The following is a 13856-nucleotide window of genomic DNA, read 5'->3' as shown; positions in this document are numbered from 1 at the left end:
TGCACTATTCACAGCACCCAAGTATGGTTTGTATTACAAGCTCCCGTTTCATTTAGTGTGAGTATCACTTTAAGGGTTAGTGCAGGCTGCAACCATTCACAGCTGTGGAGAGACTGGGTGGCAACAGCTAGTATAGGCTGTTCCCAAATTCGCTACTTTGCAGAGGAGAAAGACCATTTATTGCTTTTTCCAGGGACACAAGTGGTGAGATCGTCATGTGTGTGGAACACTGAAGGAACAGCACATTTGACCAACGGCCATCTCATCGAACTTGGAGCAGGAATGACTGTGATAATGGACAATTTGGTTGATTCTCCCTGTCAGGAAAAAGAGAACTGCTGCATCAGACCATGACCAAAATAATGGTAATTTCAATTGACCATTTGACCATTCCAAGTGACCATTTGAAAGCATCATGGAAGTCATGCTTTCATTTCCCTTACGCAAGGAAAAGGAGAGTTGTGAAAGGATATTTCTCTGGAAGAAACCTGACAAGGAATCGTGAGTTTTAAGCAGTCCAGTCACTCAGTCTCTCCCATCTCCTTCGTGACTACTTCTGTGGATCAGTTTAAAAGTCTGTGTTTAGACAATGGATTTCTTAAGACTAAACTTTGGAATGACTTTCCAGAATTATGCTTCAGTTGTAATGGTTTGGGAATCTCATACTCACACACAAACACAGAGTTCGGTTTGATTTGATGAATGTGCTATATTATTAGTAGTTATAAATAAATAGTGTTTTAAAAGAAAAATATAAACTTGGGCCTTGATGAATTTCCATTGCTGCTAGTCTGCGACGTAACAGTTGACTTGCCTGGATAGCATGCAAAACAAGGCTTTTCAGTGAATCTCAGTACATCCGACAATAAATTTATTTTAGATTTCCAGCATCAGCATTTTTTTCCAAATTTCACTCAAAATGCCCAAGTTTAAGACATGCCAGCTGAAGAAAATATTCTCATAGCAGCAGACCTTACAATCATTTCAAAATTCTCTGCATCTTACTTCACACTCTCAAATTCTCGTGAAAACAAGAAAACCTTTCTCAATCTCTCTCAATACAACATGCTCACCAAGGGAATCTACTAATCTTGTATTGTCATCAGGCAAGTACACTACTATAGAGAATAAAAAATTATTAATGAAAACATATTTCCAACACTCCAGGTATCTTGCAACGAGAGCCAATGTAAAAATCAGAAAAAGGGTGGAAATACTCAGCTAACATTTTAATTCAAAGACCTTTTGCCAGAACTGGGAATGAGACAAGTTTCTAAAGCTGAAGTGAGGTTGGTTGTCTTTGACAGGGTAAAACTGTAGTGGCCATAAGATGTAAACACAGTCATCTGGTCAACAAGTGAATGGAAGCAGTTTGTGACAAAATTGGCAAAGAATATTACGAAGGTCATGCTGGGCACATCTTTCACTCCCAGAGGGAAAATAAGGGAATTAAAAAAAGTACAAACCAGGCCAATATCACAGATGGGTGACTGATCAGAAATAGTAATCAAGTTACTAGGCATTTTAGAATTTTTTGTTGGGTCCAGAAAGCTGCAAAATTCCCAGGCAAAATGAGATGGTATTCCTCAAAGCTTGCATTTGGCCTCATCAGAACAGCACAGCAGGCCACAGACTGATTGGTCAGTGAGAGAAGGATGGAGAATTAAAGTGGCAGCCAACAGAATACTTGTCAATGCTTCCCCCTTGCTAATTGTTCTGAATTACTCATTAACCAAATAATGTTTTTTTACTGGTTACGATCACCCCAGCTTTACCCTGTCAGACCCATCTCTTGTCCCCACCCTCCTTGTAGCTTAACAAGCTTCTTGTGTTTCCTTCCCAGTTCTGACAAGGGGTCTTAGATAAGAAATGCTTGCCATTTTTCTTTTTTTTTTAATTTTTTTATTTCTTTTTTTAAAATTATATTTAACCATGGCGATGCCTGGCGTCGAAAAGGTCACTCCCACCCTTAAGGGCTGCCCGCTCGCAGCCGTCTCATGCTTGCCATTTTTCTTTATGCAGCCTGAACAACTTAGAAGATATTTTGTTTTTAAAAAAAGTTTTCTAGTATCTGCTGTTTTTTATTACATCCAACGTACGTACCATCACTTCCTTGAGGAATGATTACTAAATATCAGACCACATGTGATATCAGCACTTTTGCAAATATAAAAAGCCTTCTACTTAATTGTTCACGAACCTGCACATCAAGATCCTTCAGTATATTTAAAATATCTGTTTAAAAAAATTTTTTTTCTTATGTTTTAACAAGTTTGTCATATACATTATACAATGTCTTTGGCTTGGCTTCGCGGACGAAGATTTATGGAGGGGGTAAAAAGTCCACGTCAGCTGCAGGCTCGTTTGTGGCTCACAAGTCCGATGCGGGACAGGCAGACACGATTGCAGCGGTTGCAAGGGAAAATTGGTTGGTTGGGGTTGGGTGTTGGGTTTTTCCTCCTTTGCCTTTTGTCAGTGAGGTGGGCTCTGCGGTCTTCTTCAAAGGAGGATGCTGCCCGCCAAACTGTGAGGCGCCAAGATGCACGGTTTGAGGCGTTATCAGCCCACTGGCGGTGGTCAATGTGGCAGGCACCAAGAGATTTCTTTAGGCAGTCCTTGTACCTTTTCTTTGGTGCACCTCTGTCACGGTGGTATACATGCACCAAAATGCTTACTTGCAGCATCTACACAAAAGCTTAAAAAATGACATATGTACCAGGATATGTTAAAGAGTTAATAATTACAAAGATGGGGAGGAGCCAGAAGAGGTTGTGTGCTGTGTGATGAGGGTCCTTTATGGTATTGGCTGACTTCTCGAGGTAGTGCCTCACATTGATGGATGGGAAGTCAGAGCCTGTGATGGATTTGCTATTTTTTATGTTCCTGGACACTTGAATGACCAAGCCAGAGTGCAATGCAACTCGTCAGAATACTTTTCATAGTGTACTTGTAGAAGTTTGAGAGTATTTGATAACATGTCAAATCTCCTTAGAAAGTAAAGGCCTTGGCGCGCCTTCTTATTGGTTGCCTTGATGTGATGGATCCAGGAGAGGTCTTCTGATAAATGGATTCCCAAGAACTTGAAGGCATGAACCCTCTCCATCTATATCCCATCAATGTGAACAGATGCGTGGTCCCTTGGCCTCCCCTTTCTAAATTCCACAATAAGATCTTTGATTTTAGTGATGTTGATACAAGATTGTTGATCTAGCACCACCCAACCAGATTCTCAATCCCCACTCATTGTTTACTATTATTCAGCAAACAATGGTGGTGTCATCAGCGAATGTATAGATTGCATTCAAGCTGAACTTGATTATGCAGTCATGAATGTTCAGGGAGTAAAGCAGAGGACTAAGTATGCAGCCTTGGGGTGCTAGTGTCAATGGTTAGCGATAAGGAGGTTATATTGCTAATGTAAAAATCAAGGATCCAGATACACAGATGTAAACTCAGTTCCATAAGACCACAAGATCTAGGAGCAGTTCATTGAGTCCACTCCATCATGAGTTGATCCATTTTCCCACTCAGCCCCACTCCCCTGCCTTCTCCCCTTAACCTCTGATGCCTTGGCTATTCAGGTACCTATCAATCTCTACCTTAAATCCACCCTATAACTTGGCGTCCGTAGTAGCAACTTTAACAGCTGGCTAAAGAAATTTATTGCATCTCAGTATTAAACGAGTGCCCTTCAATCCTTAAGTAGTGTTCTCTTGTCCTAGACTCCCCTATCATGGGAAACAGCTTTTGCCACATCTATTCTATCCAGGCCTTTCAACATTCAAAATTCTTCTACGACATCCCCTCCAGATTCTACTAAATTTCGATGAGTAGCATCAAAAGACACCAAACATTCTTCGTATGCTTATCCCATGATTTCAGGTATCATTCTTGTGAATCTTGTCTCAACCCTCTTCAATGCCAGCACATCCTTTCCTAAAAAAAGAGCTTTAAACTGTATCCCGTACTCCAAGTGAGGTCTCACCAGTGCCTCAAAGCTTCAACATCACATCCCTGTTCTTATATCCTATTCCTCTTGATACAAATGCCAATATTGTGTTCATCTTCTTCACCACCGACTTAACCTGGAGGTTAACCTTTAGGGTATCCTGCACGACGACACCCAAGATCCTCTGCATCTCTGAACTTTGTATTTTCTCTCCATCCAAATTATAGTCTTCCCTATTATTCCTTCTACCAAAATTCATAACTATATTCTTTCCAACACTGTATTTCATTTGCCACTTCTTTTCCCATTCTTCTAATCCAAGTCCTCTCTGCTGCCTCTCTCTTTCCTCACTACCTGCCCCATCCACTTATCTTTGCATAATCTGCAAATTTTGCCACAAAACCAATTATTTCATAATCCAAATACAAACATATAACATAAAGTGTCCCCAACACTGACCCTGTGGAATAACGCTGGTAACTGGTAGCCAACCAGAATAGGATCCCTTTATTTCCACTCTGTTTCCTGCCAATTCTCTACCCATAAGATCACAAGATAAAGGAGGAGGTAGGCCAATCAGCCTATCGAGTCTGCTCTGCCATTCTGATCTTGAGCTGATCCATCCTACCATACAGCCCCACTCCCTGGCCTTCTCCCTGTATCCTTTAATGCCCTGACTAATCAAATACCTGTCATTCTCTGCCTTAAATACACCCAACGACCTCGCTTCCACAGTTGCATGTGGCAAAAAGTTCCACAGACTCATGACCCTCTGGCTAAAGAAATTTCACCGCATCTCTGTTTTAAATTGACGCCCTTTCATCTTGAAGTTGTTCCCTCTTGTCCTACACTCCCCTGCTATGGGAAACAACCTTGCAAGATCTACTCTGTCCAGGCCTTTCAGCATTCAAAAAGTCTCTACGAGGTCATCTTCATCCTTCTGTACTCCCAACGAGTACATTCTAAGAGCTGACAATCGTTCCTCATATGCTAACTCTTTCATTCCTGGTATCAACCTTGTAAATCTTGGCTGTACAAAATACTCCAAAGTGAGGTATCACCAGTGCTCAAAAGAGTTTCAATGATACATCCCTGCTCTTATATGCTATTCCTCAAGAAATGAATGACAACATTGCATTTGCCTTACTCAACCTGGAAGTCAACCTTTAGGGTATCCTGCACAAGGATTCCCAAGTCCCCTTGCACCTCAGAATTCTTAATTTTCTCCCTATCTAAATAATAGTCTTCCCTTCTATTTCTTCTACCAAAGTACACGACTGTACACTTCCCAACATTGTACTTCATCTGCCACCTCTTTTCCCATGCTTCTAATCTTTCCATATCCTCAGCACCACCTGCCCAACCACCTATTTTGGTATCATCTGCAAACAGACACAAATGCATCTATTCTATAATCCAAATCATTTATATACAAGGTAAAAAGAAGCAGCTCCAACAACAACCTCTGTGGAACATCACGAGTAACAGGTAGTCAACCAGAATAGGATCCTTTTATTCCCATTCTGTTTCCTACTAATCACCCAATACTCTACCTATGCTAGTATCCTTCCTGTAATTCCACGGGCTCTCACCTTATTAAGCACTCATGGGTGGCACCTTGTCAAAGGCCTTTTAAAAGTCCAAATACACAACATCCACTGCATCTTCCCTGCCTGTTCTACTGTGACCTCCTCAAAAAATTGCAGGTTTGCCAAGCATGATTTGCCTTTAAGAAAACCATGCTGATTTGGACCTAACTTTCATGTGCCTCTAGATATTCCGTAACCTCACTGAAAATCAACTCCAACAGTTTCCCAATAACCTTCTTCTTTCTTTGGCTTGGCTTCGCGGACGAAGATTTATGGAGGGGTAATGTCCACGTCAGCTGCAGGCTCGTTTGTGGCTGACAAGTCCGATGCGGGACAGGCAGACACGGTTGCAGCGGTTGCAAGGGAAAATTGGTTGGTTGGGGTTGGGTGTTGGGTTTTTCCTCCTTTGTCTTTTGTCAGTGAGGTGGGCTCTGCAGTCTTCTTCAAAGGAGGTTGCTGCCCGCCAAACTGTGAGGCACCGAGATGCACGGTTTGTGACGATATCAGCCCACTGGCGGAGGTCAATGTGGCAGGCACCAAGAGATTTCTTTAGGCAGTCCTTGTACCTCTTCTTTGGTGCACCTCTGTCATGGTGGGCAGTGGAGAGCTCGCCATATAACACGATCTTGGGAAGGCGATGGTCCTCCATTCTGGAGACGTGACCTACCCAGCGCAGTTGGATCTTCAGCAGCGTGGATTCAATGCTGACGGTCTCTGCCATCTCGAGTACTTTGATGTTAGGGATGAAGTCGCTCCAATGAATGTTGAGGATGGAGCGGAGACAACGCTGGTGGAAGCGTTCTAGGAGCCGTAGGTGATGCCGTAGAGGACCCATGATTCGGAGCCGAACAGGAGTGTGGGTATGACAACGGCTCTGTATATGCTCATCTTTGTGCGGTTTTTCAGTTGGTTGTTCTTCCAGACTCTTTTGTGTAGTCTTCCAAAGGTGCTATTTGCCTTGGCGAGTCTGTTGTCTATCTCGTTGTCGATCCTTGCATCCGATGAAATGGTGCAGCCGAGATAGGTAAACTGGTTGACCGTTTTGAGTTTTGTGTGCCCGATGTAGATGGAGTTTTGTGTGCCCGATGGAGGTAGTCATGGTGGGGAGCTGGCTGATGGAGGACCTCAGTTTTCTTCAGGCTGACTTCCAGGCCAAACATTTTGGCTGTTTCCGCAAAACAGGACGTCAAGCGCTGAAGAGCTGGCTCTGAATAGGCAACTAAAGCGGCATCGTCTGCAAAGAGTAGTTCACAGACAAGTTGCTTTTGCGTCTTGGTGTGAGCTTGCAGGCGTCTCAGATTGAAAAGACTGCCATCCATGCGGTACCGGATGTCTTCATTTTTGAGGTCTTTCATGGCTTGTTTCAGCATCATGCTGGAAGAGATTGAAAAGAGGATTGGTGCAAGAATGCAGCCTTACTTCACGCCATTGTTAATGGAGAAGGGTTCAGAGAGCTCATTGCTGTATCTGACCCGACCTTGTTGGTTTTCGTGCAGTTGGATAACCATGTTGAGGAACTTTGGGGGGCATCCGAGGCACTCTAGTATTTGCCAAAGCCCTTTCCTGCTCACGGTGTCGAAGGCTTTGGTGAGGTCCCAATAACCAACATCACGCTAATAGGTCTATAATGTCCTTTCTGCTGCCTCCTTTCCTTCTTAAACCGTGGTGTGTCATTCATAATTCCCCCAGTCCTCCGGAACCATGCCACAATTCATTGATTCCTGAAAGATCATTACCAATGCCTCTACAATCTCTACAGCTATGTCCTTCAGAACCTGAGGCTGTGTTCCATACAGTCCAGGAGATTTATCTACCCTTAGAACATTTTGCTTCCCAAGTACCTTCTCTCTCATCTTGAATGCACTCACTTCTCTTTCCAGTTGTTTGAGAGTTCAGCATGCTACTTGTCTTCCACAGTGAAGACTGATCCAGAATATTCATTCAGTTTCTCTACCATCTCCTTGTCTCCCATTACAATCTCAGTGTCGTTTTCTAACAGCCCTCTATCTACTTTGTCTCACTTTTATTCTTTCTGCTATAATTTTCCTGTAATTCCATTGTTAAGCAACCTTATGTTCGGCACATTGTCAAAGTCCTTTTGAAAGTCCAAATATACAACTCCACTGCAAGTTATTTGTCTAGCTTGCTTGTGGTTTCCTCAAAAAATGACAGTAGGTTTGTCAGGCAAGATTTTGCTTTAAGGAAACCATGCTGACTTTGGACTATCTTGTCATACACCTCCAGGTACTCATGCCCATCCCTTAGTTTGTTCATACATTTTGCTGGCATGATTGTGTAGAATGCCTAGCTGCTGTCAATGAAAAGCAGCGTGATACAGGTGTTCTATTAGTCCAGGTGACCTAATGCAGGGTGGTGGGCCAGCGAGATTTTATCTGCCATTGATCTATTGTGATGGTAGGTGAATTGAAGAGGGCCCAGGTCCTGTCCCAGACATAAGGTAATGTTCTCCATAACCTCCCTCTAAAGCACTTCATCAGAGTAGTTAGTTGTTAAGGCAGGTCATCTTGCTCTTCTTGGACACTGGAATAATGGATGTCCTTTTAATCGCTGGCTGTTGCAGGATGAGCAGGAAAATGTCTGTAAATACTCCAGCCAGTTGGTTTTCAGAAGTTTTAAGGATGCTGCTAAGTACACCATCTGTCCACATCAGAGAACTCGCCACTATGGATAGGAGAGAGCCACTTTCCTACCCACAATGGCAGGTAGGATTATTGAACTAATTACACATAAATGATCAAATTTTTATTGCATTATGGGTTTTTTTGAGCACTTTGGAAATCACATTCCAGAATTTTGGTCAAGCAAATCCAAAATTGTGGTTACTACAGCATGAGATATCTTTTAGTCTGTGGCATTACCAAAAATCAAGAGAGGTTGAGTCATCAGAGAAAGTAAGCTAACAAAAGTTCAAAAGAAATTGCATCATCGTTGAAATTAAATTTTGCCCATTTGCAAGATGACATCAAATATTTGATTTTCGCACTTTGCCTTCGCCAATAGCGTGGTCAAAAATTTCCTCTCCTTCATTTATAACATGCTCCTGAGAGGCCAAATAACTTTAAAGGGATAAATACTTGAATAATGGAAATTATTGGAAACCCATAATTTTTCAAAATTTTACTATTTTTCAATTTCTCACTATTATCAATTCAACCACTGAGGCTACTTAAATCCAGATTCTTACCTCGAGGAACCACAATGTCTGAAAGCTGCACTGTGGGCTCTATGTACTGCTCAAAGGCAGGTTTTACAAACTTGTTGTACTGCTTGATGACCCCAACAATGTCACGACCTCTCTCTGATATATCTCTTTTTAAGCGGCGAACAAGTCTGATATCAGAGTCAGTATCCACAAAAACTTTCATATCTAAAAGCTAAAGACAAAAAAGTTCCATCATTATGATTGTATAAAACAACATTTTATTTAATATTACCGTGAAATGGTTTCTGCTGATTGTCATGGCAAGGCAATTTTCTGCTCAATCATTACACAAATAGCCTGATGATTTGGATCTTTTGGATGATTTTCCTTAGATTTTCTGAAAATATTAGACCATTATCACACTCAAATCCTAAATCCATTCCTTTATAGTTTCTATAAAGGAAACATTAGTTTCCTATAATGTTTCTTTGTTTGGACCTGCCTTAGCTTGCCTTAGGGTGTCTTGTGTTTAAAAGGCTAAAACATCCAATGATACCAGGAAATACAACTGAAGATGTGTCCAATACCAGATAATATTCCCTAGTGGTTATCCTCTATTATTGTAATTGAGGCCACGGACCATATTACTTCTATCAATCCAACCAATACTGAAATGTCAGGGAGTCTAACATCTAGACCTATAGATCATCCTGAATACCTGGAATAAACCAGTGACTGGGCAGCTGACAACCAGGGAAAGACCTAGTGATGGCGGGAGAGACTGCTGACAGGAGAAAACAGACCCCAAAGGGGCTGGCATGGGCTAGCTACCTATGCTAGCAGCAGCCACCACTGCACATCATTTTGTATCCATCCAATGAAGGCTACAAAAGTGACAAAATGAAGAATACCCCTGGAGTCAGTGAGAGCAGAGGAGCAAGATGATTAAATGGCAGACCACACAGCAAAAGACATAAGAATGGAAATGACCACAAGATGATCAATATTGGACCCAATAGATTAGCCACTCTGGTAGGACAGAAACTCTAGAGTTGCATCTGTGGCTGGACAAAGATAACCTTGGAGAGGGGCCTTAAGATACAGCAAGGGAAGAAAAAGTGCTTCAGAGGTTAGTGAGGAACCTCGCATCGACAGCTTCTTCTCTTTAAGAAGGTCAAATCAGTCGAATGAACCCCAGTGGCAGGAGAACCTCCAAAGCCCACAGGGTATCAATAACCCAACCACGTGATTGATCAAACAATTACAGCTATGTGTCCCGAGTCCAACCAGCAACAAAAAGGAAGATCAACGGGAGCAAGCTAGAAATCTATGTCCTGAAAAGGACAAGAATGGAAGTCCATCAACACAAACATTATTCACCTACTAGAGGGGATTAAGGGATCTGTGGAAAAGAAACTGTAAAATATGGGAAACATTATATACAGCTATAGTGGAGAGATTTGGAGTGAGGGAAAGGAGAAAGAGAAACAGAAGGAACTAAGTTGGCTCTAATCAAGAAGGCAACAGGAAATCAAGACTCGCAAGAGAAAGACGGCAACTGAGAAAACAATGGAGGAAGGCATCAGAGGAGGAAAGGAAAGAATCAATGTGTTACAGAAGACAAAGAAGTATCTTTCCACTCTGTGAAGAGCAGAGTGCTTGAGAAGGTAGCATAGAAAGAAACATTAGGCAAGAGCGAACTTCTACAAAGATCCTTACAAATTCATCAAAGGCCTTTTCACTGTAGAAAAAAGTGGGACATTCAGAGTGCTAAGAAGGGAACTTGAGGAAGACCCCTGCAGATAGCTTGAGAAATGAGCCAATTAACATCCCCCCTGACATACCACCAATTCACCTACCAGAACATCAGCTGGATGAGAGGCCACTGACATGGAAGAGATGAAAGCCAATTGAACATAGTCAGAGATTGGAAATTGCTTGTAGATCTCGGCCAGTGACTCATCTTTCCACTGGAAATTGCCAGCACCAACCCGAGATCAGATCTGGTATTTAGGTTCAGCTCTTGACAGATTGTCTTCATGAATGAGCTGACAATTCCTTGGGAGAGTACCATGGATAAACCTCAGGAATGGAAGACACTATGCTATACTAATCTTGCCGCAGAAGCAGAAAAGCAAGGCTGGAAAGTGAGTGTGCACCAAGTTGAAGTAGGGTGTGGAAGATTTGTTGCCAAATCCATGACCAAGCTTCGCGGGGGGGGGGGAGTAGGAATCACAGGTCAGGCCCTCAGAAAGGCAATTAAATCCTTCCCTGACTCATCCAAAATGAGCAGTCACTGGGTCTGGCTGAAAAGGAGGGATCCTATCAGAGCTCCAAATGACGAGGAGAAACGAATATGGGACACACACCCAGGTCTGATCAGCCTGTGGTGGGCCTGCCATGGCAGAGGGTGTCTTGTGTTTAAAAGGCCAAAACACCCAATACCAGGGAAAACAACTGAAGATGTGTCCGATACTGAATTATGTTCCCTAGTGGACATTCTCCATTATTGTAATTGAGGCAACCAACCGTAGTACCTCCATGAGAGTGGATCAACCTAACCAATACTGAAACATCAGGAATTGTAACACCTCATTTTATTTTATTTTCCTTGCCATTGGTCTCAATGAGTTAATCCCTCAACTTCACTCCCATTAATCCATCTTTCTTTTGTAGTTTGTTAGATTACCATTTTAAATTGTTCCCTCTAAATATTGCTAAATATTCCTCGTTTGTACCTTGTGTTCAGCCCAATCCTGAATCACCTCAATCCAACTTCCATTCTCTCTTGCAATGAAGATAATCCTAACCAAGTAACATGTTACTTTTCTTATGATCATTGCCCTCTATCCCTCCTTCCTAGCTCTTCCTCAACTTCCATGTGATCTTTGATATTTCCAATTACAACTCCATGCTATTTCAAATTACTACATTATCCAGTTCTTTAGAACTTCTCTCATCTAGCTCCACCATGTACCATAACAGCAATCTTCCCCCATCAGTATTACATCAAATAATTGGGGAATCCCAAAGTTATTACTTTCAACTCCGAGCAAAATACTTCACTCAAATACCTCATTTTATTTTATTTTCCTTGCCATTGGTCTCAAGCAAAAATTAAAAAGTTTTAACAAAATGTTGGATTCCAAGTTCAACATAAAAAAGCTTCACTTATTTTTGCTGACTTACTTGGGTTTCCAGAACACTAAAATCTTTGTCCTGGCCTTCAAATGTATTCTTTTTTTTTGAATATTTTATTTATAATTTTCTGAACCTAAACATTATCAATATTATCAACATTACTGTTAACAACATCAATATTAATTACAATTTAAAATTATCAAATCTGTACCGGATTTTTTGTAAAGTTCAACCTTTTTCTGTCCCCTTCCCTCCTTCTCTTTATACCCTCAAGATTTAACACTTAACCAATCACAGTTACACACAACATTCAGGACATTCACAACAAAGGTATGAAACATATCAGGGGTTTATGGGTTTGTCACGTCATAGCTGTCAGTGCTCAGGCTGTTTTCTTTATCTTGACTTTTCCTGGTTGAAATGGGGCAGACGGGGAAGGTAGGCCGGCGAGGCATGATGGTTCATACTATAATTGTGCTCCTAAGAAATTTAAGAAGGTTGCCAAATTGTTATATAGTTCTTTCTTAGGTGGTAAGTAACTTTCTCCAGGGGAACACAGCTTTGCATTTCTGTGTTCCAAAGTGCAATGTTCAAGCAGGAGTCAGACTTCCAGGTAACTGCTATGCACTTCCTGGCCAATGTCAATGCATCATTACAAATTGGATTTGAAATTTTGACAGATTCATCCGAAGTCTTATGTCTGTTATGTTTCTCAACAGGAACAACTCTGAGTCCTGTGAGAATTCTATACCTATAATTTTTTCCAGGGTTTGGCCCAGTTCCACTGAAAAGGGTCTCACCTTGGTACATGTCCAGGTTGCATGCACAAAGTTCCTGTTGGAAATTATATTGTACTAGCCTTTACTGCGCATTAATAGCTGCAGTCATGCTGGTCTGACACAGGTCGAACCAGAACCACTCATCAATCGTTATTCCTAAGTCCGACTCCCACCTCTGCCTTGATTTATGAAGGCCTGGTTTAGGTCCTTCCATTTGGAACAAGAGATACATTGCCAAAATGGCAATCATGGGCTTTATGCCCTGCACACTGGTAGGGCCACAGTTGGAACTAATTTGTTCTGTAGAAAAGATCTTATCTGAAGGTAGCAGTGGAATGTCTTGTTTGATATATCAGACTTATTCCTAAGACGTTCAAACGATATTAGCTGCACCTGCTTGTAATAGTCCTCTATGCACCTGATGCCATTACGACACCAGGTGTCCAGGATCTTGTTACCCACCGCCAACGTAATGAATCTATTTGGAGTCAGGGATGTTTTTGGGGACAGCCCCACTTTGGTTCCTCCATATTAGTTAATTTTATTCCAAATGAAGATTATTTGCTTTAGTATGGGGCCTCCTTTTCTTCCAGATAATAAAGTCCTCTGCTACTTTCTCATCCACCGCGTGCAGGTCAATTTGAGCCCAGGATGGTATACCTCCCCCCGTCGAAGACTGAGGCCATGTATCTCAACTGGGCTGCTCAATAATATTTCTTGAAGTCTGGGATTCGTAGTCTGCACAGACTGTAATCCCAGGTCAATTTTTCCATAGAGATCCTGGCTACTTTTCCATTTCATAGAAATGCCCTTATTCGTGAAAGCAAATTTTGGAAGAATCCTGTGGCAATGTCTGGAAGAGGTACTGAAGCCTTTGCAACAATTCATTTTAACACAGTTGACCCTGCCCACTAGCACTTTGGGGCAGGGACATCCAACTATTTAGATCCTCCTCAATTCTCCCAAGCAAGGGTGTATAATTTAGTTTATATGAATTATTCAAGTTATTATCTATTCTAACGCCTAGATATTTGATCCCATTCTGTGGCCTCTTTAAAAGACTATTTTCTTGATATTGACTATAATCCCCCTTAGTAAGTGTCACGGGTTTGCTCTTGTCCCAATTGACCTTGCACCCAGAGATCTCCCCATAGTCTTCCAGAGTATACTGCAGCTTGGACAATGAGTCTGTTGGGTCTGTCAGATATATCAGAACATCGTTAGCAAATAAATTA

At 41.8% G+C, this 13856-nt stretch overlaps 1 protein-coding gene across 2 annotated transcripts in view; it reads right to left on the bottom strand.

The window, feature by feature from the left end:
* The window catches only part of LOC138736690 (uridine-cytidine kinase-like 1), a 111312-nt gene that overhangs the window by 54604 nt on the left and 42852 nt on the right, over positions 1-13856 (bottom strand). For both annotated transcript variants that reach the window (XM_069886584.1, XM_069886583.1), the window contains exon 6: positions 8744-8933. In XM_069886584.1, the coding sequence (XP_069742685.1) occupies positions 8744-8933 (190 nt within the window). The remainder of the gene's footprint in view (positions 1-8743; positions 8934-13856) is intronic.

This window comes from Narcine bancroftii, chromosome 6, assembly GCF_036971445.1.
Source record: "Narcine bancroftii isolate sNarBan1 chromosome 6, sNarBan1.hap1, whole genome shotgun sequence".
NCBI lineage: Eukaryota > Metazoa > Chordata > Chondrichthyes > Torpediniformes > Narcinidae > Narcine > Narcine bancroftii.
This window is presented reverse-complemented; position numbering and strand designations above follow the sequence as displayed.